Below are 23,989 nucleotides of genomic sequence, written 5' to 3'. Positions count from 1 at the left end.
CAGGCAGACAGAAAACCACATCCAACCCCATCACACCGGGCGTTTCCTAGGCTATACCGATGCAAAACCTCCTGGATTAATAACTCCTCCCCACTGCCTCTCCGCTTTCCCTTTTCTGCCAGGGAGGTTCCTGAGGCTGCCGCAATCTCAGCTGCAGAAACAAAAGGGGCGCTGCGGAGCCACGCTGAAAAAGCCTGAGTTGGGAATAGGTTTTTAGGAAAAATGTTTTTTTTCCCTCCTTCCTTCCTAGATCTAGCACTACAGCTTTAGTCCAGATATTGATAATAACCAGAGAAATAAAACACGAGAAACCTCCGTCCTAAAACCGTTTATCTGCCACGAGCGCAGGGGATGGCAGCAGCCTCAGCACCTGCAATCTCCTCCCTTGGCCGCACGGAGCAGAGCCCCCCGCCAGCTCCCGAGCTGTTTGTGCACGGCAGGATCAGGCCAAGGGTCAGGGCTGTGCAGGCCACCAGCTCCTGCTGGGACGCTTTGCTGCAGGAGGAGGGCAAGCAGCAGCAGCAGCCCTCGCTCCCTGAGTTTTATTGCGGGGTTCGGGTGATTTGTGGTTTGGGCTTCACCACCACGCGGCACCGGGCACCGGCTGAGCCGCACGGGGACACGGGGGCTGCAGGCAGCCTGTGCGTGCACCGTGGTGTCCCCGAGAGCCACCAGCCTGCACCATCATGCGCACGAGCCCCGCGGGTACGCGTGCTGGAGCCATACCAATGGGGCAGGGGGTCGGGGATGCAGGAGAGCCGAGTGGGGCTGCACCGGGGCAGCTCGACCCCAAACAGCCCAGACCCCAGACAGCCCAGACCCCAAACAGCCCAGACCCCAAACAGCCCGGCCGGTCCTGAGGCTGTGCTGGCTGCCGGCAGCAGCGAGGTGCCACGCGCGTGGCGCACCCAGGAGCCCCGAGCAAACAGCTCGAAAGCGGCTTTGCCTCCCTGCCCAGAGCCCCGTCGCTGCTGGATGTGGCCCAGGACAGCTCCGCGCTCTTCCGAGGGGCTCCCGGGCTGTCCTTTCCCCAGCCGGTGTATTTCGGGCTGCAGGAGGACGTGGGGAGCCCGGCGCTGCCGTTCCTGGTGCTTCCACCCGCGCCTCTCAGGGACAGGAGCAGCACCCCAGGAGGGACGTCCTCCCTCCAGCCCCCTCCCCGTCCCTGCGGGTGGCACTCGGTCACCGTCCCCATGCCCACGAGACAGCTGAACTCACCAGCTAAATACACCTCCAGCTTTAATAAAATACCCTTGTTTCCCCTCTGTATACGTGCACACACACAGACACACACCCCTAAACCCCACGCTGCTTCACGCAGCAGCAAATACCAAACACTGGGGCCCACGGGCTGACGGGCTACGGGCCTGCGGGCTCCCACAAGCCCATGTTTGTCTCCAAATCCTGCTCCCCCCCCCCCCAAAAGCCCGCCCGTTCCCATGACAGAGCCGCCTCGCCAGCAGACCCTGAGCACCCATGGGCGCGCAGCACCCTGCTCCCGGCGGTGCCACCCCTGTCCCTCGTGCCACCAGCACCTGTGGCACGGCCGGCACCGGCGGTGGAGTCGTAACGGGGTCGCAGCCGTAATGGGGAGAGAAACCAGCACAAACCCCACGGTCCCACGGTCCGCTCCTTGCCCCCAGCGCGGAGCCGGGGCGGCCGCGCCGTTACCTGGGGGGACACCCGTGCCACAGCCCCCCCGCTAGACGCCCTTCTTGTCCTGCGTGGCCAGGAGCTGGGAGACGCAGTAGGGGATGAGGCCGACGGTGGCCAGGGGCACGGCGGCGCTCTTGCAGAAGGAGAGGACGTAGAAGAGCAGCTGCAGGTGCGAGGGCGGCCTGAAGGCGTCAAAGAGGTGCAGGACGAGCAGCGAGGCGGCGGCGCAGCCCAGGCGGAAGGGCAGCTGCCGGCCCTGCTTCCCCCGGCAGCTCTCCAGGTACATGTGGGAGTTGAGGGCCAGCCCCAGCCCGAAGAGGATGCCCAGGTTGCGGAGGAGGCTGGCGAAGGGGGTGGTGTCGATGTGGACCCACTCGGGGTGGGCGCACCACCTCTGCGCCTTCTCCAGGGTCCAGAGCAAGTCCACGCCGAGCGCCCGCAGCAGCAGGTAGAAGCCCAGGGCGAAGCTGAAGAGGAAGGTGGTGACGCCCAGGTACCTGCGGAGGCTGGCGTGGTAGATGGAGCGGACGTGCTGGAAGGTCTCGGCCACCACCATGCCTGCGGGGAGAGGAGGCACCGCTGCTCAGAGCTGGGGGGGCTCCGGGGGGGCTCCTGCGTGGTCAGGGCACCCCGACGGCCACCGCTGCACCCTGAGAGCCTCCAGCCCCTCGCCCTTTGGCCGCCTCTCCCCACGGCCCCCCCAGACACGGGCAAAGGCTCGTCCTGGAGGGCAGCGAGCACGGAGCCTCAGCTCTTCTGCTGCACGTGGCGGGGGGCCGGGAGGGGGCTGCTGTGGGGCGGAGGGGACCCAGCGGGCGCACTCACCGGAGAAGACCCCCGCGATGACCTGGTGGGGGAAGTGGGCGGCGATGAAGACTCGGGACAGACAGACGCAGACCTGGACCGCCCAGAAGCCCGTCCAAAGCGCCGTCCACAAAACCCTGCAAGGGGCAGAGGGGCTGCGTCAGCACCGGGGGGGTCGGCTCCTGCTGCCATCGGGGACCCCCGAGACGTGCCAATATGGGATCCGCTGCCTCCCTTTCATCTTTGGGGCAGCCCCAGCCCGGCCCCCAGTTTGGGCGCACAGCTTACCAGTACTTCAGCGTCTTCGACTGCCTCTTGCCCGACACGATGGAGAGCAGGGCGGTCACCATCACGTAGTACACGCCTGCTGCGCCCATGGCGTGGCCGGAGGGGCTCCCTGGGTGAGAAGGAAGCCCCCGGTCAGACCCCCTTGGGAGCAGGCTGTCCCCTGGGGCTCCCACACAGCGGGGTCATGGCACCGAGCGCCCATCCCCAGGCTGGTGCCAGAGCAGCACGAGGAGCACAGCTCAGGCCCTGTGGCCTGTCCGGCAATCAGGACAAGGCAGAGGGCAGCGACCACCCTCCATGGCTCGTGCCGAGGCCACTCGCAGCCCCAGGCTGGCTGCAACCACGGACAAAAAAATACCGACAGGGTTGCAATGGGGCCGAGTGAGCCCCTTCCCCGTGGAGCTGCTGCCGGCACGCGGCTGAGCACGGCCCCAGCAGGATTTGTGCTGAGCCGCCACGTCTGCGCACACCGAGGGTAAAGGTCCGCTCCGCTCCGGGGCTGCCCTGCCTCTGCCCCACGAGGGCAAGGCGGTGGCCCCGCAGCTCGGTGATAACGGCTGAGATAACGGTCCCAGCCATGCCAACACCCACCCCGTGTGATCAGGACCCCTGGGTCCCATGGACAGAGAGTCCCCGTGCTCCCCCCCTGGGGTGGGGGACCTTACCGGGGCCGGTCTCGCAGGTGAGCGGGAACTGCTGGATGGCTGGGGTGGAGGCATTGCTGTAGTAGTCCGTCTCGTGCACCCACCAGTAGGGTCTCTCCCCAAACAGGATCCTGAAAAGAAAGGAGAAAGGGGTTTGGGGTGGGCCCGGGTCCTGGAACAGGCAGCACGGCTCCGGTCCCCGCTCTGGCGGGGAGCTGAAAGGGGCAAAGGACCCGCAGGGGGTCCAGGGCATCCATCGGGCACAGCACCCAGCTGGGTGTTCACAGCAGGCACTGCCCGGCCTTGTCCCCGTTATTCCTGGAGCAAGAACTTCCCAGGAGCAGGCAAACGTGCTGAGGAGAGGACGTCTGCTCCCCCCGTGCCTTTTCCAGGCTGAGAGCAGGCACCCCATGGTGCCAGCAGAGGGGGAAGCCACCCGGCCCCGTCACACGCAGCCAGCGTGGGCATCCCGGGGCATCCAAGCCCCAACCAGAGCACCCGGCACAGCTCCCGAGCACCCTGCAGGGCCCAGCCGTGGGACACAGCAGCCCCCAAGCCCCAGCACAACGCCAGGCGCCGGATGGCACAGCAGAGGTGGCACCGCGCTGGTCCCCTTGTGCCACCGGCACCACGTCCCGTGGCTGACACCGAGCCGTGCCGGGCTCTAGCTGGTGGCGGGGGGGGGGTCTGTGTGTCTGTCTGCAGCCGGCTGATTCCTGCCTGCCTTTGGGGAAGGGGGAAGAGCCTTTGCTGCAAAGCTCGGGGATGGAGAACGCCAACCATCACTGCCAGGCTTGCAGCCGAGCCGCAGGACCTCACGTCAGGGCTGGGTGCGCATCTGCCCCGCGTTAACGTGAACCCAGCTGTGCTGGCACGCCCCGGGGGAGCCGCGGCGCAGGGCTACTCACCACTTGAAGACGAGGTTGAGCCAGTCCCCGATCACGGCCACCCAGATGAGCCGGATGCCCACCGGCTCGCAGAAATGGAACCAGAGAGGAAAAAGGACGAAAAAAGTGTTCCTGAGGTCGGCGGCGAAGGAGATGAAGAGGAACCAGTCCTGGGAGCCCTGGAAGTGCTCCTGCAGCCAGCGCGTGGCCTGGATGCCCGCATCGTGCAGGACGTTCATGCCGGCCTCCATCCTCCTCCTCCTCCTCCTCAGCTGCCTCCCGGCGGGTCCGGGCTGCCCCGCGCCGCGCCGCGGTTTTATACCCTGCGGGCTCGTGTTTGCTGCCGGCAGGTCGCTTGTCCCGGCGCCGATCTTTGGACCCAAAACCACTTTTGCCAAAGGTGCATCACCGGGGGGTTGTTACAAACATGTTTGGAAGGACTTACGTAAAAACAGGCAGCGGGGAGCGTGCCCGGCGGGTGCCTTAACCCTTTACCACCCCTTCCTTCTGCACTGCCAGGTGCCTCTGCTGCTCGGGGTGGGATTCTGCAGCCCCCCGCTCCTCCTGGCTCCCAATAAATCACTTTAACTGCTCCTAGTAGAACCCAGCATTTACTCTTTTAGCAGGGCAGAAGCTCAAGCACCTGCAGAGGGATGGAAAAATGCTGCTCCCATCCCCGGAGCCAAAAACCCCTGCCTGGTGCACAAGCACCCTGCTGCCACGGCATCTGCCAGGCCGACTTAACCAGGTCTCTGCTCGTTGGGAACCTTTCCGAGCTGTTTTGGGAGCTCCTTGGAGGCTGAGGGCAAAGCTTGGAGAGGTGCTGGCTGCTGGCGATGCTGTCCTGAGCCCTGCGGGGTTTCAGGACCTGTGCAAATGAGGCACGGGGAGCAATCCTGCCCAGCACACCCCTGGGTTAACCCCTCCTGCCCTGCCAGACCCCATCCACGGTCATGGAGGTGAGGACATCACTTGTCGTGCCGGGTCCCTGCCCGGGGCCTCTCCACCCCAGGCTCACGGTGCTGGCAGTTTTATCTCCCTCGTCCCCCCTGGGAGTTAGCAGCGAACGAGTAACACGGAGCTGGCTGCAGGGGCCCAGGACACTGGGGTCAGCCTGGCAGGAGAAACCCCACATCCCAGGGGGACAAACCCCGTGTCCCAGTGCTGGCTGCCCGGCCGCTGCCGCAGAAAAACACGGCCCGGTGGTGTGGTGCGGGTGCCCATGGGGGGCAGGAGCAGACAACGGGGCGTTAATGATTAGCAGCCAGTGAAAACGCACCACTTATCTCTCTCCTCGGGAAAGTTCGGGTCAGGAGCCTTGAACCGCTCCCCACTGCGGCCCCCAGCAGGCAGAGGTCACATCCAGGCAGCGAGTGGAGGCACCTGGGGGGCATCCTCCTCCTCCTCCTCCTCCTCCTCCTCCTCCTCCCTGCCCGCCCCACGGTGACCAACACGACATCCTCCTCCCTGGGAGCACAGCCCAGACAGTGCTGGCTAAAGCCAAGGAAGGGTAAAACGTTGGCAAACATCTGTCCCCTTACGGCAGCGAAGTGGTTCGGAGATGTGCCGTGAGATGCTGAGCTGTGAATGATGCTCATGCTGAGCTGATGCCACGGCAGAGCTGCAGCCGTGAGGGAGCACCGCGGGTGCTCTGCGAGGAGCTTTGCCTCGGCTCCAAGGAGCTGGGGCTTTCCTCGTGCTCCCAGGGAAGGGGAATGAGGGCATGGACCAGCTCCAGCCCCGTGCTCGGCCACTTTGGTGCAGGCTGGCAGGGTCCAGCCCCGCAGCAGCCTCCCTGTGCTGGCCACAGAGAGCCCCGATGCTCACGGGGTCACCCCCCTCCTGCTGAGCGGGGGATTCCCAGCCACAGCCAGTGAAAATAAAACCCCAAACCAGAGGGGAGCTGCTCGCCACCATCCTCCCAGCCCAGGATCCCGATGCCCTCGGGGAGACCAAAGCCTCCCTTTCCCAAATGGAGCAGAAGCTTGCATGGAAATGGGATTGCTCTTGCAAAACAAATTCCCCAACAGCTCATTTCAGGGTCCTCAGCCGAGAGCAGCTTTTGGCCAGCGCGAAGGAATTCAGCAAGCTTGGCTCCCGCGTCAAACATGTTTTGAAACAGTCGGTAATAAATTTTCCCTGAAAAGCTTCACTACAGAAAACGAGGGCAAAAGGTGCTGGGGGATGGGGACAAGCATGCGCCAGCCCCCTTGGAAAGCGCCACGACAGCAAAAACTGGGATCGCAGCTGGGAGAGGCCAGGAGCCAGGACGGGAACTGGGATCGGCGGCTCCCCTGCAGCCACAACAAGCCGGGGATGAGCTGGCAGCCCGGGACCTTTGTGCCCTGCGGTGACAGCAGCTGGCTGCAGGACTCGGTGTCCCAGTGGCTCCCAAGGCACCGGACACGGGCAGTGCACGCGCAGCGCACGCCCCATCACACCCGGCTGCCCCTCGGTGCCAAGGTTTCATCCAGAAGTTTCCCAGCCCGCCACAGCACCGGCAGCGGGGCCGGCGTCGCCTGCGTCAGCACGCGGGCAGAGTCCAGGCAGCGCCCGCAGACACAGGGAGCACGGCCGCAGCCGTCCCGGCACCCCCAGGACTGATGTCCCCAAGTGTAAATGCACCAGCACCCCCAGGACGGATGTCCCCAGGTGTCACCTGGCCATGCAGAGCCACCCCCTCCCACCCCAAATCCTTTCCCCGTGCCGCAGCAGCTCAGCCCCGGTGCTATCCAGGCTCCCTGCCGGACACACGCTGCCATCAAATCTCCTCGAGGCCATCGTGGCACAACCTCGAGCAGCTCCCACGGCGAGGGCAGGTGCCCGCGGAGCCCCCCCTGGGGATGCAGCAGCCGGCGTTTGGCAACCGCAGCCACGTGCTGGGGCTGGGCAGTGGGGTCGGAGCCAAACGGTCCTCACCAAACCCATCCCGGTGCAGCGGGGACGGGCTCCCGGGTCCTGCAGCTGGGGCTGTGCACGCGCCGGTGGCACCGGAGCAAGGGTCCCCACGCCGGGGGGGGTGAGCACACGGCGCGGGGCAGCAGCCAAGGCCAGGACCGATTAATCAGCCTCGGTACAGCTGTTACACATTAACTCCCTTGTTTGTCCCATATTTTGCGGCGGAGGCTGCTGCCAGTGCACGGGGTCCAAGAGCACGGCCGGTGCACGTTCACACGGCGGCGCTGGGCTCCGTGCCTGACCCCAGCCCTTCACCCTCTCCGGTGGGCGCTGGCAGAGCGGCTCGGCACCGCAACGTCCACGATCCAGCCACCAGCGGCACTGAGGCAGCTACGCAAGAGTTGGGTCAGAAAAAGCACTCGCGTGCCTCTTTATTGGAGCCGTCTCCGATTCCTGCAGCGCACTCACCCTGCGGGCACCCAGTGCAGCCCAGCGCACTGTCCCCATCCCTAGTTCCTGCCCCCCCCCCCCCGTCCCCAGTTCCTGGCCCCCCCCAATCCCCAATTCCTTGCTGTCCCTGTCCCCAGTTCCTGGCCCCCATCCCCAGTTCCTGCCTCCCCCATCCCCAGTTCCTGGCCCCATCGCTCAGCACCGCCGCAGCAGCCGAGCACCCAGCATCACCCAGAGCTGCAGCGGACGCATCCCTTGGGGGCTGCTGTCCCAAGGCAGTGCCCGAACGAGGACCACAGCACCCAGAGGGCAGCTGCAGCCTGGTCCCGAGCGGCTCCATCACCCAGGGGGCACCCACCTACCTTGGTGGGACGGAGCCCCGCACCCATGTCCCTGAGGAGGAGGAGGAGGAGAGCAGGGCAGGTCCCGGTGAGCCGGCCGAGCACCCTCTGTCACCGAAACCCCTCCGAGGACGCAGCCCCATGGCCGGACGGGGGACATCCATGCCCCGCGGGTGTCCCCGTCCCCATCAGAGCCCGCCGGGCGGTGGGGGCAGGCTGATGTTGAGGAAGCCCCCGTAGCGGAAGGGGGGCAGATGTGGGGCGCAGGCGGCCGCGGGCAGGCAGGCGAGGGGGTTGGTGCCGCACGCCTCCGCCTCCCGCTCGCTGCTGAAGTAGGTGCTGTCAGGCGAATCCACCGAGGGGTCCTCGTCAAAGTAGTTGTAGGGCCTCAGGAAAAAGCCGACGCTGTTCCCCACGGTCACCGTGTTGGGGATGTCCTCGGCGTGGGGGACGTGCAGGAACCCCACAGAAATCCAGGCGACCAGGTCCTGGGCACGCAGAGCACCCCGTCAGGCTGCACGGGACCCTCAGAGCCCGGCCCCCAGCCCCATTCCCACCCGGTTTGGCCTCAGGCAGGCAAAGCCTCAGCCTGGCCAGGAGCAGCACCCACGGTGCCCAGCTCCCCTCACCTCGTTGGTGATGGTTTCGTTGTCGATGAAGTCGGCGAAGGCGACGGTGGGCGTCCAGGGGTCGTTCTGGTTGTAGACGCTGGTGCTGGTGGGCTCCTCTTCCTTCCTCCTGGTGACGGCCAGCTTGTACCTGTGGGAGAAGGGGGGGCTCATCCGTGCCCCCAGGCATCGCCACACAGGGATGGGACCCCGGGGCTGGCTGCAGCCCCAGCGCCTCGGGGGCTTTGCTGCCCCTGGGAGGCACAGCTCGGTGCTTCGCCTTCAGCCTCTGCCAGGTCTAACTCAAACAACCTCCTCCTTCCTTTTCACCCCGGTCGCGAGCCAACGCTGCGGTTAAACGAAGCGTTTTCCCAAAAAGCATCCTGTCCTCACGTGGAGATGTCAAGACCTGGGGGTAGCAGCACTGCTCTGGGAGCCCCGCTGCCCCCGCAGGGGAAAACACGTGTGATCGCTGGAAACTGAACTCATCTGGGGTCAGATTCCTGCATGGGAACTGCTATGAATGGATGCTGTTGAGCAACTTTTCTAGGGACTTTTTTCGGAGCCAAGAAACAGGCAACTTTGCTGTTTAACCCTTCCTTGCAGCCGCGCTCGGCAGACCACAGGGAGGAGGGGACCACGATGGGGATGCGGTGACCGGGAAGAGGCTCAGCACCCGCAGGGGCTGGCACCAGAGGGTTCCCTTGTCACAGGACAAAAGGGCTGCCCGTGAACCACCCTCCCCTGGCCGTTTGCAGCCTGGGTACCCCCGTTTGCTGCCCCAGCCCCACACCTACCTGCCCCAGCTGATGGCCCTCTCCATGGGGCTGCTGTCGGGCAGATGCTTCCCGGGGGAGCTGACCACCTGCAGCCGGTAGCTGCGCGCGTGTCCCCACCGGTTGGGCTTGGGGCCGGTGAAGGAGAGGTAACGGGGCAGGGGGGCATCGAGGGGGAACGCCGCCTCATTCTCCCGCTCCAGCCTGTCCCGGCGGAGGAACGGCCGCTCGAGGCTGTTCTGCAGGCTCCAGGGGGCCTTCAGCTTCTCGTAGCCCATGTCCTGGGCCTCCAGTGAGTTCAGCTGGCCTGCGAAGCAAAAGGGAAAATCCCTTTGAGCTCCGGCCCCACCAGGAAACGCAGCCGGGGAGCTGCCCTGCTCTGCATCCCAGGAATACAGGCAGTACTTTTGCCCCTAAAGACACACTTCGTGTCCCATAACTCAACCTTTGGAGCCCCCAGACATGCCAAGCACAGGCAAAACCCTCTTGACCACGCGAGTCGAGCCTTACCGTTGATGTCCAGGTCCACCTTGTAGTGGATGTGGTGGAGGTGCATCGTCCCCAGCGTGTGGGGCCCAACCTTGTTGCCGTAGTTGGTGCCTTCGCCGTGGAAGAAGGAGGAACTGATGTAGCCGGTGGCGTGGACCCGGACCTCCACGGCCCCGTTGCTGTGGAACATGAAGTCCCAGACGTAGTCGTAGTTGATCAGGGTGGAGACGGCGCGGATGACCAGGACGCTTTTGCGCAGCCCGCCGTAGTACAAGGACTGCATGTCGGAGAAGTGGCGCCGCAGAGGGAGGGCGGCGTCGTGCTCGAAGATGCACAGCGAGTTCTGGTTTGTTCTGGGGACGTCCGACTCGGCCAGGTAGTGCCGGTCCACGTAGGTGGCCGTGTAGGGGCAGTCGACGCCCCGGACCAGCTCGTAGGCGAACCTGCCGATGCCGAAGCTGCCGTCGAGGTAGCGGGTGGACATGCCTCCGGGGCAGTTGGAGCCGTACAGAGCTAGGGCTTCCTGCAGGCTCAGCTCGTAGATAATCCTCTCCCTGCGGTAACGGATGTCGAAGAGGCGCGGGCCGGTGTTGGGGTTCATGCCAAAGGCGATGCTCCAGCCCTGGAAGGTGACGTGGTTGTCTCTGATGCTGTAACGGGGACCCTGGGGCTCGTACTGCAGCGGCCCCGGGGCGCCAGGAGGGCGCCGGGGTCTCATGGAGCCCATCACCGTGGCATCCTGCGGCTTCTCCACCTGGATCACCTCCAGCAAGCCGGCCACGAAGGTGCCCTCCAGCTCCGCCATGCTGGAGAAGTAGCGCCCGTTGTAGAAGACCTGGCTCAGGTACCAGAGGGAGATGTCGAGCTCCCCGTGCTCCACCAGCACCTCCAGCCCAATCGGCAGCACGTAGTAGCCGGTGCCGACCACGGCGTGGAAGAGGACGAACCAGGAGGAGCGGTCCCCGGACTTGAAGCCGCGGGGGGCCGTGGTGAGCACGGCCAGGTCGGTGCCATCGGAGGCGCAGCACACGGCGAGGAAGCGCGGTGCCTTCCTCAGCTCGTACTGGATGAGGGCGCTGATGGCCACGTACTCCACGCCGGTAACAGGTCTGCGGTGGTACGGCACCTTCCCCCCGTACTTCTGCACCGTGACGTCCCGGTGATACGTCGGCACCGGCAGAGGCCCCACCACGTACTCGGTGACGTTGGGGTCCGCCTGGTCCCCGAAGTACAGCACGGCCAGCGCCTCCCGGGGCGGGCGAGCCCCCCCTCCATCCAGGAACCGCAGCACCTCCGCCTTGGCAGGGAGCTGCACGTCCACGGAGGCGATGCAGTTGTCGGAGGGTTTGGCACGCGAGGCGTCCACCAGCGGCACCCCGAGGCTGCCCTGCAGGTACCGCACCACCTGCGCCAGCTCCTCGGGCGTCAGATCGGCAAAGACCAGGCTGCGGCCGTCCTCCGGGACCTCGGGCTCCGGGGGCTGGTGCTGGCAGGTGCCGGGGGCCCGTCCCCTGGTCAGCAGCACGCAGACCAGGGCGAAGATCGTGGCCAGAGCCAGGAGGAGCAGGATGAGCGCCGTTTTCACGTTCATGGCTGCTGCAGTGGGGCAGGGCGGGCTTTCCAGCCGCGAAACTCTCCGGGACCTGCAGCAGCAGCAGGGGCTGGTGGGGTTGTGGGGTTGGTTGGTTGGTTGTTTTTTTTCTCCCCGTTTTTCCGCTCCAGGAACAGCCCAGACGAGCTCGCAGGGAGGGCGTAGGGTGATGTTCTCGGACGTGCCTGGGATTTGCTGGGAACCATAAAAGGCAACTTGGCTCTGCTTCCCCCGGCGGGTCACAAATTCAAATAAACCTCATTCTTCTGCACCCGTCCTTCCCGTCCCGTCCCGCAGGCTACGCTGCAGCCCTCGGGGAGCACAGATCTGGACAGCGGGGAGAAGCCAGCGCTCCTCCCAGCACCTCCTTCCCTCCACACCCCAGCAGAGCCCGCGGGGCCACTGCTGCCCTGCACCGAGCCCAGTGCCCCCACGCTGCAGAGCCCAGCCCTGGACCCCCCCTGTCCAGCCCCACAGAGCCTCAGCATCCGTCCCCCCCCCAGCAGCCACTGCTGAAAGCTGTAAGAACGAGACAGGCAGGATGGATAGCACCACATCTTTTCATTTTGTTTTTAAAACCTGAGATAGACACTACATGGGGTTCACTGCTACAGCAGAGGAACAGGATTTTCTCGCTTCCCCCCCCCCGCCCCATCCCCAAAACAGACCCGGATTCAGCAATTAATGGAGATAAATCAGGCTGCCGCCTGGCAGCGCGCCAGGACAATTACGCTCCCCTCGCGCCGAGCACTAAATTAAAAGCAACTATAAAAAGTGAAGTTACAACTGGAAAAAAAATCCACTTCACTCAAAAAAACTGAAAATCCCTAACAGGTTGGTCAGCCTCGTGGCTCCCGGAACATTAAAGCCTGCTTGTATTTTTGAATCCGTCGTAGGTGAACGGGGGGAAGTTGGGCAAGCAGGAGGCTGTTTTGGGCAGGCACGCGATAGGGTTGACCTCGCACGCCGTGAAGTCCTGCTCACTGGTGAAAAAGATGCCGTCGTGCGAGTATATGGAGGGGTCCAGGTCGTAGTAGTTGTAGGGGCGCAGGAGAAAGCCGACCGAGTTCCCCACCGTGGCAGTGTTGGGAATGTCCTCCGAGTGTGGGATGTGGAGGAAGCCAGCAGTTATCCAGGCCACCAGGTCCTAGGCAGGAGGAGTTACATCACCCTGGTTATTTTGGACTGAAAGCTGTGCCTGGACCACAGAGGGAGCCTTGGTGGGCACCCACAGCCCACAGGCGCTCACACCCCCTCCCCGGAGCTGCTGCTGTCCCAGCTGAGCCCACGGGCAATGCACGGACAACGCACGGCCAGCACCAGCAGCTCCAGCTCCTGCTCAGCCCCACGGTGGGCACCACAGCCCCAGGCCCCGCTCACCTCGTTGGTGATGGTTTCGTTGTCGATGAAGTCGGCGAAGGCTACGGTGGGCGTCCAGGGGTCGTTCTGGTTGTAGATGCTGGTGCTGGTGGGCTCCTCTTCCTTCCTCCTGGTGACGGCCAGCTTGTACCTGAGGACAAGGACGCGGATGAGACCAGCTCCCCAGAGCCTGCAGAGCACCAGGCTGGTCCTCTGCAGCAACCCCAACCCTGGGGAGCCTCTGCCCCATCCCTCTCCACGGGGAGCATCCCCGTGATGCCTCCCCAGCCAGATGCTGGAGGCATCTTGGAGAACCTGGTGCCACCATCGCAGCATCCTGACCTTGCCCAGCTGATGGCCCTCTCCATGGAGCTGGCTTCGGGGACGTGGTCCCCTGCAAAGCTGACGATCTGGATCCTGTAACCCCGCTGGTGGCCCCACTTGTTTTTGCTGTTGGCCGCGAAGTAGATGTATCTGGGTATCTTGGACTGGAGCCGGAAAGCCGCCTGGTCCTCCGTGTCCAGGACTCTCTTGGTGAGCCGCGGCCGCTCGATCTGCTGCTCGGGGTTCCAGGGAGCCCGCGCCATCTCGAACGCCATGTCGTGAGCCACCAGGGAGTTCTTCACCCCTACGAGGACACGAAGTGGGTGAGGAACTTCCCTGCAGCCAGAGCCCGCTCCCCCCATCCTCCCCTCCTGCACCCCAGGCTCCAAGCACCGCTCCCCAGTGGCACGCTGCGTGCCTTTACCTATCGTCTACGTCTGCCTAACCCAGGCAACACCACTCTGTGGCATGCAGTGCCGTCCCTGGGGACCAGAAGAAGGAAACCTCCATGGGCAGAAGAACCAGTTTGCTTCCCTGTGAGAGCCCAGCCTAATTAGCCCATGCGCCTGATGGCCCAGGCGCTGTTTCTGCTCATCAGCACGCATCCTGCGAGGACGCGCCAGGAGGAGCACAGGCTCCGAGCACATTTGCACATCACAAAAGTGGAGCAGCTCTGGTCTGTCCACAAAGGGGATGCGTCAGCCAGGGGCTCGGAGCAATGGGAGAGGCAGATAAACGGGGACGGGATGGCAGAGAGCTGGCTGAGAGAGCTCGAGGGCCAGCACGGTGCTGGCAGAGGGGCCCTGTGCACGGACCCCAGCAGCAAACCTCTGCTGGCCTCCAGCCGAGCCTCCAACCCCCCAAAAAACTTGGACCAGAGCCTTGGGACCTGCAGTTGAGGTCAGTGCCAGAACCTGCCAAAGAGGACCCATGCACAGCCACCACGGTGCTCGTTTTCATCCTCTTTCTGATGTGAACGAGACTTTGAACTCCACGCCTCCCCTTCCAGCAACAAGCAGCCACAGTCTGAGAATTCACATGCCCTTTTTCTGTGTTTAGGGTTTCGCAATCCACACCCCACTTTTTGAGTATTTCTGTTTAAAAAGAAAAAACTCATCCTAAAGGGGGAAGGCCCCGACCCCCGCAGCTCTATGGGAGCACATCGCCCTGCCCCGTGCATGGAAAGAAAAACCTATGTAAGGCCCATAAAACACAGAGTTTGGAGAGCCGATAAGCATTCGTGGAGGGCACAAAGCAGAGACAAGACCCAGACCTACCTCCCACATCCAAGTCCACTTTATAGTTGATGGAATGGGTTCGTATCGTCCCCAGCGTGTGCTCCCAGACCCTATTGCCGTACCGCAGACCATCCCCATGGAGAAAGGACGAACTCGGGTACCCCGTGGCCTGGACTTTGGCCTCGATGGCCCCGTTCTGGTAGAAGATGAAGTCCCACACGTAGTCGTGGTTGCCCAGAGATGTGATGGAGCGCAGGACCAGCGCGGAGTTGACCAGCCCGCCGTAGTAGAGCGACTGCAGGTTGGAGAAGTGGCGCCGCAGCGGGGAGCCCAGGTTCTGCTCGAAGACGCAGAGGGCATTCTTAATCGTTCTGATGTCCTGGGAATGAGCGAGATAGTGCACGTCCACGTAACTCGCTAAATAGGGGCAGTCGACCCCGCGCACCAGCGGGGAGCTGTAGCGCCCGATGCCGAAGCTCCCGTCCATGTACCGCGTCGACATCCCCCCAGGGCAGTTGGAGCCGTACACCGACAGCGCCTCCTGCACGCTCAGCTCGTAGACGACCCTCTCCCCCTTGTATCGGATGTCAAACAGCCGCAGGCCCGTCTTCACGCTCATCCCGAAGGCGAAGCTCCACGCCTGGAAGGCGACGTGGTTCTTCCTCAGGCTGTAGCGGGGACCCTGGGGCTCGTACTGCAAGGGGAACATCGCAGCCCAAGGCGCTCGGGGTCTCATGGACGAGAAGTCCCCGTCCGGCGGCGCTTTCCTCACCTTCTCCACGCTGATGCGGCCCTGCACGTAGGCGCTCTCCAGCTGAGCCATGTCCCTGTAGTACTGCCCGTTGTAGAAGACCCTGCTGACCGCCCACTGGCCGATGTCCAGGCTGCCGTGGTCCACCAGCACCTCCAGCCCCACGGGGTGCAGGAAGAACCCGCTCACGTTCTGGAAGACGACGAACCACGACTTGCGGTCCCCGGACCTGAACCCGTGAGGAGCCGTGCTTTGAAACGCCACGTTGGTGCCGTCATAGTCAAACACTTCTTGCAGGAAGGTGGGGGCTGCAGCGAACGCCACCACCTTCAGGAAGGCTCCCACCTGCTCGTACTCACTGCCCAGCATCGGTCTGCGGTGGTACGGAACCCTCCTCCGGTACTTCTGCACCGTGACATCCCGGTGATACGTTGGCACCGGCAGAGGCCCCACCACGTACTCGGTGACGTTGGGGTTTGCCTGGTTGCCAAAATGGAGCACAGCCAGCGCCTCCCGGGGCGGGCGAGCCCCCCCTCCATCCAGGAATTGCAGCACCTCCGCCTTGGCAGGGAGCTGCACGTCCACGGAGGCGATGCAGTTGTCGGAGGGTTTGGCACGCGAGGCGTCCACCAGCGGCACCCCGAGGCTGCCCTGCAGGTACCGCACCACCTGCGCCAGCTCCTCGGGCGTCAGATCGGCAAAGACCAGGCTCTGGCTCCTGGACCCCGTCTTCTCCGCGCTGCGGGGCTGGGACTCACAGCCGGGCGATCGCCTCCCTCTGCTCAGCAGCATGCAGGAGAGAATGAAGATGACCACCGCCGCCCCAAACAGGAGGACGTAGGGGAGCCTGGGGTTCATCTCTCCGAGCGTCGACACAGCGCACGGGGCTCGGCTGCGGCGTCCAGACTGCGTTCCTCACCTGCAGCCCAAGCTCTTAATTCAGTCGCCGGCTGTGGGCGTGAAGGCGTCGCTTCCGATGTGGGGAGGAAACCTGGAGCTCACCGGCGACTCCGCGCGCAGCTCCCAGCTCCCAGCCAGTTCTGCCTGTTCCCTCCCCACCCCGGGCGCACCGAGCTGGGCAGCTGGCGCCCAACTCCCGCCCCGGGTTACCCGGCGGTTTCCCTGCTGCAGGGCAGCACCGGGGCGTTTGCTCATCCCAGGGCATCTCCCGGGACGCCCTGTCCCATCTCACGGATGCTCCGTGGATCCGGCACGCGCCCGATGGGGCCAGCACCCAGCCTGAAGCACGAGCTGCCCAGATCCAGCGCCCTTCCTGCCTGCCTCGTCCCGTGCTGGACCAAGGAGCTCGGTGGGGACTGCGAGGGCTGTGGGTACGGGATGGCGAGCACGGCGATGCCACGGGGCTGGCTCAGCCGGGTCGGCTCCTTCTGCAACACGGGCACCGCGTGAGCTGGTCCTGCCTGGTGCTCCAGGAGAGCCCAAGAGCCCCCGGCTCCCCAGCACCGCCACAGCTCCTCTCCCTGTCGCCTCTGAGTCCTTCCTCGCCCTAAGGGAAGGGACCTGGCTCCTCCAGTTCTGGCGCTGGCAGAAGGGCTGAGATGGGAGGAAGCTCCCTGGTGAGATCAGGCGGCATTTGCCAAACCCCAGCAGTAACCGCAAGCAGTACCAGCTGCGGGCGGAGGGGCTCATGAGGACGGGACGCTCACGGGACTGATCCAGCCCCCTCCAGCCCCTCTCCCCCCAACCCAGCCCACAGCCCCCACCAGGACCCTGGGGCAGGAGCCAGCAGGGACACAAAAGGGCCTGAAGAAGAAGGCTGTGCCTTTCTGTGTGCACACCTGGGGGACGCAGCCCCCTCCTCTGCCAGACCCCCTGCAGCCAGGGGGGTGCCGAAAGCTCCTGCGAGGGCAGCCCCACGTTAGGGACAGCCGAGGACAGCTCACCCGGCCACCACAGTCCTCGTCATGGCTGGCTGGTAGGGACAGAGCTGGAGGCACAGGGCAGGGGCTGAAACCACTACAGCTCTGCACCAATTTTCCGCCACAGCATTAATTTAGGAGCTTCTGGTTTGTCTCACTTCCAGCCAGGGCACACTTGCCCGTTTCCCCTGCAATGCGAGGAACCTGTGCCGGAGAGGCTCTGCTGTGCCCCGCTCCAGATTTGCTTTACAGGGTTTGGGGTTGCGAGGACTCCTCTCGAGCACCACACGTTGCTTCTAACCCCGGTGCTCGGGACAAGCTCTCCCTTTCCCTCGCCAAGTGGACCAAGGCTGGGGCTGACACAATTCTCCAGAGCTTTCCAGCCAGGGCTCTGGGTCTGTAAACAAAGCGGGGAAAAGCAGGGACACAGCAGCCACAGCTTCGGACCTTGCCACCATGCAGGAACTCTGTTTTAGCACGTTTGTGAGCCCTGTTTACAGGAAGGGCACCGGTGTCAGCCCTGCTTTCGGCCACGGATGACAGCCACAGCATTTCTCAAGGCCACACAAATCCCGGGGACAGGGGGGCACGACCCCGTTGCACGCAGAGGACGCGTGCCACTCCTAACCCGGTGTCACCTGCAGCTCCCGGCCACCAGCCCCGTGCCCAGCAGGGCTGAGAGGAGCCGCATTTCTTCTCCAGCGGGCACAGACGCAGCCCCCGACCCGCCGGTGGCCTTGCAGGTTTTCTCCTCCACCTTTTACAGGAGCAGGTTTCGGCGACAGACACCCAACACCGCCAGTCGGTGCCTGCTGCACCCAGTGCTGCCCCTGCACTGTCCTGAGCTGCGGGTTCTGGATCAGTCCCGGAGGGGAAATAAACCCCGTGCATCCAGCCCGCGCATCCCAGCGTGGCCGTTTCGCCCTCGGCTGCAGCAGAGAGCTGCTCCTGCAGGGACCCGCTGCCAAAAGCCCTGCCCGCATGGAGGAGCGGGGATTTCTCCGTCTCTCTGCAACAGCTTCGCAGCTGGAGGCTCAGGATCCAACTGAGGAGGGTTTCCTCAAAAGGGAGGCAGGGACCGAGCTGCCAGAGGTCAGCCCCGCGGTGCTGCCACCCTGCCGCGCGCCGGGCAGAGGAGGCACGGGCAGGACTTTTCCGAGTTGTTGTAAGGAAAGTCCCAAAGCAGCGCCAGGCGTTGCAGGAGCGGCTCACACCTCCACTCCTGCAGACAGCGCCGCGTCTGCCCCGTCTGTCTGGCCACGCTTATGGCAACACACCCCGTGCCAGACGTGAGGCCTCAAGGAAACTCAAACGTTTGGCAGCCGCTGCCTTTCCATGCTTTCCCCGAGCTGAACACAGAGCTCCCAGACAACTCCCTCTGCCTCCAACTCCATGACCTGGACAGACTATTTAACACATAGAAAAATAACTTTGCAGTGAAGTAAGAGGTTGAGAGAGCGAAAAAGCAGAGATCAGATGTCAGTTAGGAGGGACTCCACGGACCAGGAGGCAATCCCCCCAAAAGCTCTGGGGTTTACCACTGTAACGGCAGGAGTTAGAGGAAGACCCAGACCTACCTCCCACATCCAAGTCCACCTTATAGTTGACGGAATGGGTGTGAATCGTCCCCAGCGTGTGCTCCCCGACCCTATTGCCGTACCGCAGACCATCCCCATGGAAAAAGGATGAGCTCGTGTACCCCGTGGCCTGGACTTTGGCCTCGATGGCCCCGTTCTGGTAGAAGATGAAGTCCCAGACATAATCGTAGTTGCCCACGGTTGTGATGGAGCGCAGGACCAGCGCGGAGTTGACCAGCCCGCCGTAGTAGAGCGACTGCAGGTTGGAGAAGTGGCGCCGCAGAGGGGAGCCCAGGTTCTGCTCGAAGACGCAGAGGGCATTCTTAATCGTTCTGATGTCCTGGGAATGAGCGAGATAGTGCACGTCCACGTAACTCGCTAAATAGGGGCAGTCGACCCCGCGCACCAGCGGGGAGCTGTAGCGCCCGATGCCGAAGCTCCCGTCCATGTACCGCGTCGACATCCCCCCGGGGCAGTTGGAGCCGTACACCGACAGCGCCTCCTGCACGCTCAGCTCGTAGACGACCCTCTCCCCCTTGTATCGGATGTCAAACAGCCGCAGGCCCGTCTTCACGCTCATCCCGAAGGCGAAGCTCCACGCCTGGAAGGCGACGTGGTTCTTCCTCAGGCTGTAGCGGGGACCCTGGGGCTCGTACTGCAAGGGGAACATCGCAGCCCAAGGCGCTCGGGGTCTCATGGACGAGAAGTCCCCGTCCGGCGGCGCTTTCCTCACCTTCTCCACGCTGATGCGGCCCTGCACGTAGGCGCTCTCCAGCTGAGCCATGTCCCTGTAGTACTGCCCGTTGTAGAAGACCCTGCTGACCGCCCACTGGCCGATGTCCAGGCTGCCGTGGTCCACCAGCACCTCCAGCCCCACGGGGTGCAGGAAGAACCCGCTCACGTTCTGGAACAAGACGTACCAGGTGGCCCGATCTCCAGACTGGAAGCCACGGGGAGCAGCTGTCACCGCTGCCAGGCTGGTCCCGTCGTACTCCATCACCTGACGCATGAAAGACGGAGCCGCGGGGAACACCCGGCTCTTGAAAAACCCTGCGATCTGTTGGTACTCAACAGCCAGCGTCGGTCTGCGGTGGTACGGCACCTTCCCCCCGTACTTCTGCACCGTGACGTCCCGGTGATACGTCGGCACCGGCAGAGGCCCCACCACGTACTCGGTGACGTTGGGGTCCGCCTGGTCCCCGAAGTACAGCACGGCCAGCGCCTCCCGGGGCGGGCGAGCCCCCCCTCCATCCAGGAACCGCAGCACCTCCGCCTTGGCAGGGAGCTGCACGTCCACGGAGGCGATGCAGTTGTCGGAGGGTTTGGCACGCGAGGCGTCCACCAGCGGCACCCCGAGGCTGCCCTGCAGGTACCGCACCACCTGCGCCAGCTCCTCGGGCGTCAGATCGGCAAAGACCAGGCTGCGGCCGTCCTCCGGGACCTCGGGCTCCGGGGGCTGGTGCTGGCAGGTGCCGGGGGCCCGTCCCCTGGTCAGCAGCACGCAGACCAGGGCGAAGATCGTGGCAAATGCCAGCACGAGGAGGACGAGCGCGGTTTTCATGTGCATGCCTGCTGCTGGTCCTCAGGCTCTTCCCGAGCAGGGTTTCTAACTGCTGCCTCTGTCAGTTTAACGCTGCACTGGATGGATTAGCACGGAGAGCACAAAAGGCTGGGAGAGGCGAGGGGAGGAGATCTGAAATTCGTTGTGACCAGAAAGGGCAGACCTCACTCAGCTGCAGCCTGCCCTGAGTTCCTCCAAGAGCAGTGCCCTGAAAGAACCAGTGGAGATGCAGGGTCAGTGACTCAGACGAGCTTCACATCATTCTGTTACTTTTTCAGTCCAGCCCAGCCTCCTGAAGCTGCTTGTAAAAGCGAGGATCCTGCAGGCAGCCCGAGGTGGCTGGGACCACTGCGAGCCTCTCACAGGCTGGGAATTGTTGCCACGCTGCAAATTTCACTTCTTTGCAACTCACCGAATTTCCTTGTTTACCGGGCTGCTTCCTTGTAAACGTTCCCCCTGGCAGCACCATTTCAAGCTTGGAGGTGCTTTTTGTTTTACTTTTTCGAATCTTCCACGTGGAAGCCTCTGCTGAGAACACATCCATCTGTGTAGTAGTAGGAAAACTTTGGCAGGCACGGAGAGATGTAGTTCAGGACGAGATTCAGGTCCCAAGGCGCTGCGAACAACTAGCCCTTAGTTTGCACCTCTGAGCAGCCCTTAACTAATTAATCCCCCCGAATTCCACTGAAACGAGATCAAGCAGCTTTCGCCTCTGCCTCAAATTCGAACACAAACCGAGGCGCAGCTTCAGAGAAGCTCCCTCGAGGACAAGGCCAACCTTGTTCCTCCAGGAGAGCCTCCCAAAGGTCGCGAGAGCCGCCCTCAGCCGCTGCTGCTCTCGGAGCATCACCAAAAACCCTCGGCCGGGAAGGACCGAGCAGGACCGCGGCTGCTGGGGGCAGACGAGACGCACCACAACCCCCGCCTGCCCCCGAGCTGGTGCCGAGAAGCACGACGAATCCAAGAGAACCAAGGCTGGAGATTCGACCCAACGTTTCCACTCCAGCTGCCAGCCTCACCTCGCCTCACCCTAGCCTTCCCTTCCTCCCCTGTCAGAGTTTCCTGGTGGGAGACGGGCCCTCCGCCAGCCCGCAGCTCTGCCTCGCGTCCTTCCTCCGCCGCGGGGCTTTGCCCTGGGCTCAGCCTCTCCTCGGCCTCGCTTACCAGATACCACGCTGGCAGGCGGAAAGCCCCGTGGCTTTGGGACACGCTCCATCGTCCTCACCACCACGGGCAGCTCTCAGCCTTCTTTAGCCTCAGCTGCAGCTGTGCAGGCAGGGGAGAAGCACGGCCGCTCTGCGTCAGCGCGACTACGCCTCTGCTCGGCCGCTGGTGCACCAGCAGAGCCCCCGGAGCCACGGCAGTCCTTTCACGGGGCCAGAGAAGAGATCGCTCTGCAACACGGACACGAGCAATGGGAAGAGACAGGACAGGTGATAAAAAGCCCTCGGCTACGCAGAACGCGACAGGTTTCAGCTTTGCTCTGCTCTCACCGACTTTCCGCCGGCCTCTGATGGCAGGAGATGCCTGAGCAGCCCCGGATTGAGCACACAAGCGTCGATTTCCAAGTCAGCCTTCCAACCTACGAGGTCAACAAGGCTTTGAGGGTTACTTGGAGTTAGGGCTGAAAGAAGAATTCCCTTCTGGTGCAAGCCTAGAGCACGGTGCCCCATTTCAGGGGTACCACCGAGCTGGGACTGCTGCACAAACCCCGGAGGCTGCACGCACCACGTCCACGTTTCCTTGAAGTACAAAAGAACAGCTAATTTACTTTTGACTTTGCCTCTTGGGTTTGCATCCCAAGGCCCTAAAAGTCGAGGCATACGCTGCAATTACAGCCTGTCATTTTCCGAGCAGCACAGCCGTAGTTTAAGAGAACTGGATAAGCTCCACAGGCCTTACGCTACCCCGCAAATCACAACTCAGCCCTGCAGCTTGCCTGTCAGATGGCTGAAAATAAAGTGTGGGAACGCTTATTTCTGTGCACGCCGGGTGTTTGGAAGGCAACAAAAGCACAGAAGCCCCAACCTGCAATGACGTCCCCGTGACGAACGAGTCCGCAGCACGCAGCCCAGGGCCGCAGGGTACAGCTGGCACGAACGAAGCTCCCTGTGCTGCCTCTGCCATGGGTCTCACGTCTAATAGCACGTTATTTAACGCTATTTTCAAGCTGAAGGCTTTTTTTAAAGTCTATTACAGGAATCAGCCCGCGCTTTCTGGAGGCTCTGTTGCAGAATAAACACAAGAGCCCCGAATCCGTCGCAGCAGCAAGCTCAGGAAGCCGAGCAGTTCACTGAGCCCGCAGAGCCACGAAACCTGCATCGACACTACGGGATGAAAAGCCAGCGGGGGATCTTTAAGGGCCACACGGGAGCTGCTCGTGCACCTTCTCCAGGAGAAACCTGAGGCGACTTACAGCAAACCTAGAATTTTATAAATTACACGTCTCACCACCGGCAGCGCAACTTGTTTACGACCTGTTTGGTGCACATACCTCGACTCAGCTCACCAGTCTGACTGCCCCATCACGCTGTCCTGCACCTAACACGCAGCGTTTCCATCCTCCTGCTGTTTATTTTGGCTGCTTACTTTGCTGTTTATTTAGGTGCTGCCATTAGCACAGCTTCAATTTGGTGAGCTGCCCGCGCCTCCCCAACAAACCACGGCGGCGGCGGCGAGCTCGCCGCGCTTCGCTCACGCAGAAAGGTGGAGGTGGCAAAAAACAGTCCCCGAAATTTACGGGAACCAAAAGCGGAGACAGGCAGCCTTTGGCTCAGGGAAACTCTGAGTCAGCGGCTGCCATGCAGCTGGGTAAGGAGTACAGTAGAGAAAATCCTTTGCCGGTTCTCCTGACGTGAGCGCGAAGCTGACGCCGAGCCAGCCCTCAGCCCCCGGCACGCTCCCGCCGAGCCAGCCCTCAGCCCCCGGCACGCTCCCCCTCTCATCTCGTTCGCTCAGCTCGTGCAAAGCGTTCTGGTGGAAATTGCTTGGCCCTTACTCACGCTGGCTGCACTGTTTGTGTCTGCACACCACCGCTGTGCTTTTATTCTCCTTCCAAAGCTTTAACCTGCGCTGCAAACACAGGCTGCGATGTCTCCGCAAGCTGAAGCGGAGCTCCGACAGCGTGCTGCCGCCGCCGCTCCTGGAGGGCAGAGCGGAGACCTCCGCAGCGAGGGGCGAAGATCCCGGAGGAGAAACCCTCCCCTGCTCCCGCAGATGGAGTATGGAGGTTGCTCCCTGCCAACACCCAGCACAGCAGTCCTGGGCGCTCCATCCCTCGCTGAATGGGGGGCTCCTGCGTGCCCCCTTCCTTCATTTCCCCCTGCTGCTGCGCCGCGCCGAGTCCTGCCCACAGCAGCCCCTCCAGCTCCGGCTGCAGCCCCCCCAGCCCCAGGGACCGGCGTTTTCAGCTCCGTTCCCCCCTTCCCTGAGCAGCAGGATTTGCCCACGACCACAGGAAGCACCGTGAGGCGGGAAGCGGCCGTCCACAGGCTGCTGCTGCTGCTCCTGCTCCGAGCAGGGAGATTTCGAGGTGGCCAGGCCAGGGCTCACCGGGCCACCCGCAGCTCCTCGGGCTGACCGCGGGCCCCACCTAGCGGCACCCAAACCGGGGAGGGACGGGGCCCCCGGGTCACAGCGGGGGCCAGACACCGGCAGCTGGCAGAAGGGTGCCAGGGGAACGCAACATGAGGCAGCGAGAGCAAGGGCATTCCTCTGAGCAGAGCAGGGGACGCTTTGGCCCACGGAGATTAGGGAGAGGAGTTTCCTTCGGCAGCAGGTGAGCGTGGCAGGTACCAGGTGAGGCACTCGGGTGCCTGCCCCAAACACAGCGGGGACGCAGGCGCAGCCCCGCTGCTGCTCTCCGAG

At 63.4% G+C, this 23,989-nt stretch overlaps 2 protein-coding genes across 2 annotated transcripts; both read right to left on the bottom strand.

Moving 5' to 3' along the window:
• Positions 1–1,222: 1,222 nt before the first annotated feature.
• G6PC1 (glucose-6-phosphatase catalytic subunit 1) lies at positions 1,223–4,608 on the bottom strand. Its single transcript, XM_083809284.1, has 5 exons — positions 4,301–4,608; positions 3,414–3,523; positions 2,749–2,857; positions 2,482–2,597; positions 1,223–2,214 (listed from the first exon to the last, which is right to left on the bottom strand). Exons 1-5 carry the CDS (start codon positions 4,528–4,530, stop codon positions 1,703–1,705), a joined length of 1,077 nt encoding a protein of 358 aa, XP_083665410.1. The 5' UTR covers positions 4,531–4,608; the 3' UTR covers positions 1,223–1,702.
• A 3,134-nt stretch (positions 4,609–7,742) lies between these two features.
• Positions 7,743–22,542, bottom strand: LOC310885523 (uncharacterized protein). Its single transcript, XM_083808988.1, has 8 exons — positions 18,562–22,542; positions 13,134–13,419; positions 12,813–12,942; positions 12,306–12,579; positions 9,863–11,437; positions 9,374–9,659; positions 8,598–8,727; positions 7,743–8,456 (listed from the first exon to the last, which is right to left on the bottom strand). The coding sequence occupies exons 1-8, from the start codon at positions 20,126–20,128 to the stop codon at positions 8,157–8,159; spliced, it is 4,548 nt and encodes a 1,515-aa protein (XP_083665114.1). The 5' UTR covers positions 20,129–22,542; the 3' UTR covers positions 7,743–8,156.
• Positions 22,543–23,989: the final 1,447 nt, after the last annotated feature.

This window comes from Anser anser (genome assembly GCF_964211835.1).
Source record: "Anser anser genome assembly, chromosome: 23".
NCBI lineage: Eukaryota > Metazoa > Chordata > Aves > Anseriformes > Anatidae > Anser > Anser anser.
The sequence above is the reverse complement of the archived record's forward strand: the minus strand, read 5'-3'. Positions and strand labels throughout refer to the sequence as shown.

Excerpts from the sequence above, each read along its gene's own strand:
- LOC310885523 (XM_083808988.1), bottom strand. The coding sequence starts at position 20,128 with ATGCACATGAAAACCGCGCTCGTCCTCCTCGTGCTGGCATTTGCCACG. Across the intron at positions 12,943-13,133 it reads AGGGCCATCAGCTGGGCAAG|GTACAAGCTGGCCGTCACCA; the intron begins GTCAGGATGCTG and ends CCTTGTCCTCAG. Across the intron at positions 11,438-12,305 it reads CGACGGATTCAAAAATACAA|CAGCCATGAACGTGAAAACG; the intron begins GCAGGCTTTAAT and ends GCCCCACTGCAG.
- G6PC1 (XM_083809284.1), bottom strand. The coding sequence starts at position 4,530 with ATGGAGGCCGGCATGAACGTCCTGCACGATGCGGGCATCCAGGCCACG. Across the intron at positions 3,524-4,300 it reads CTCAACCTCGTCTTCAAGTG|GATCCTGTTTGGGGAGAGAC; the intron begins GTGAGTAGCCCT and ends CTTTCTTTTCAG. Across the intron at positions 2,215-2,481 it reads CATCGCGGGGGTCTTCTCCG|GCATGGTGGTGGCCGAGACC; the intron begins GTGAGTGCGCCC and ends CTCTCCCCGCAG.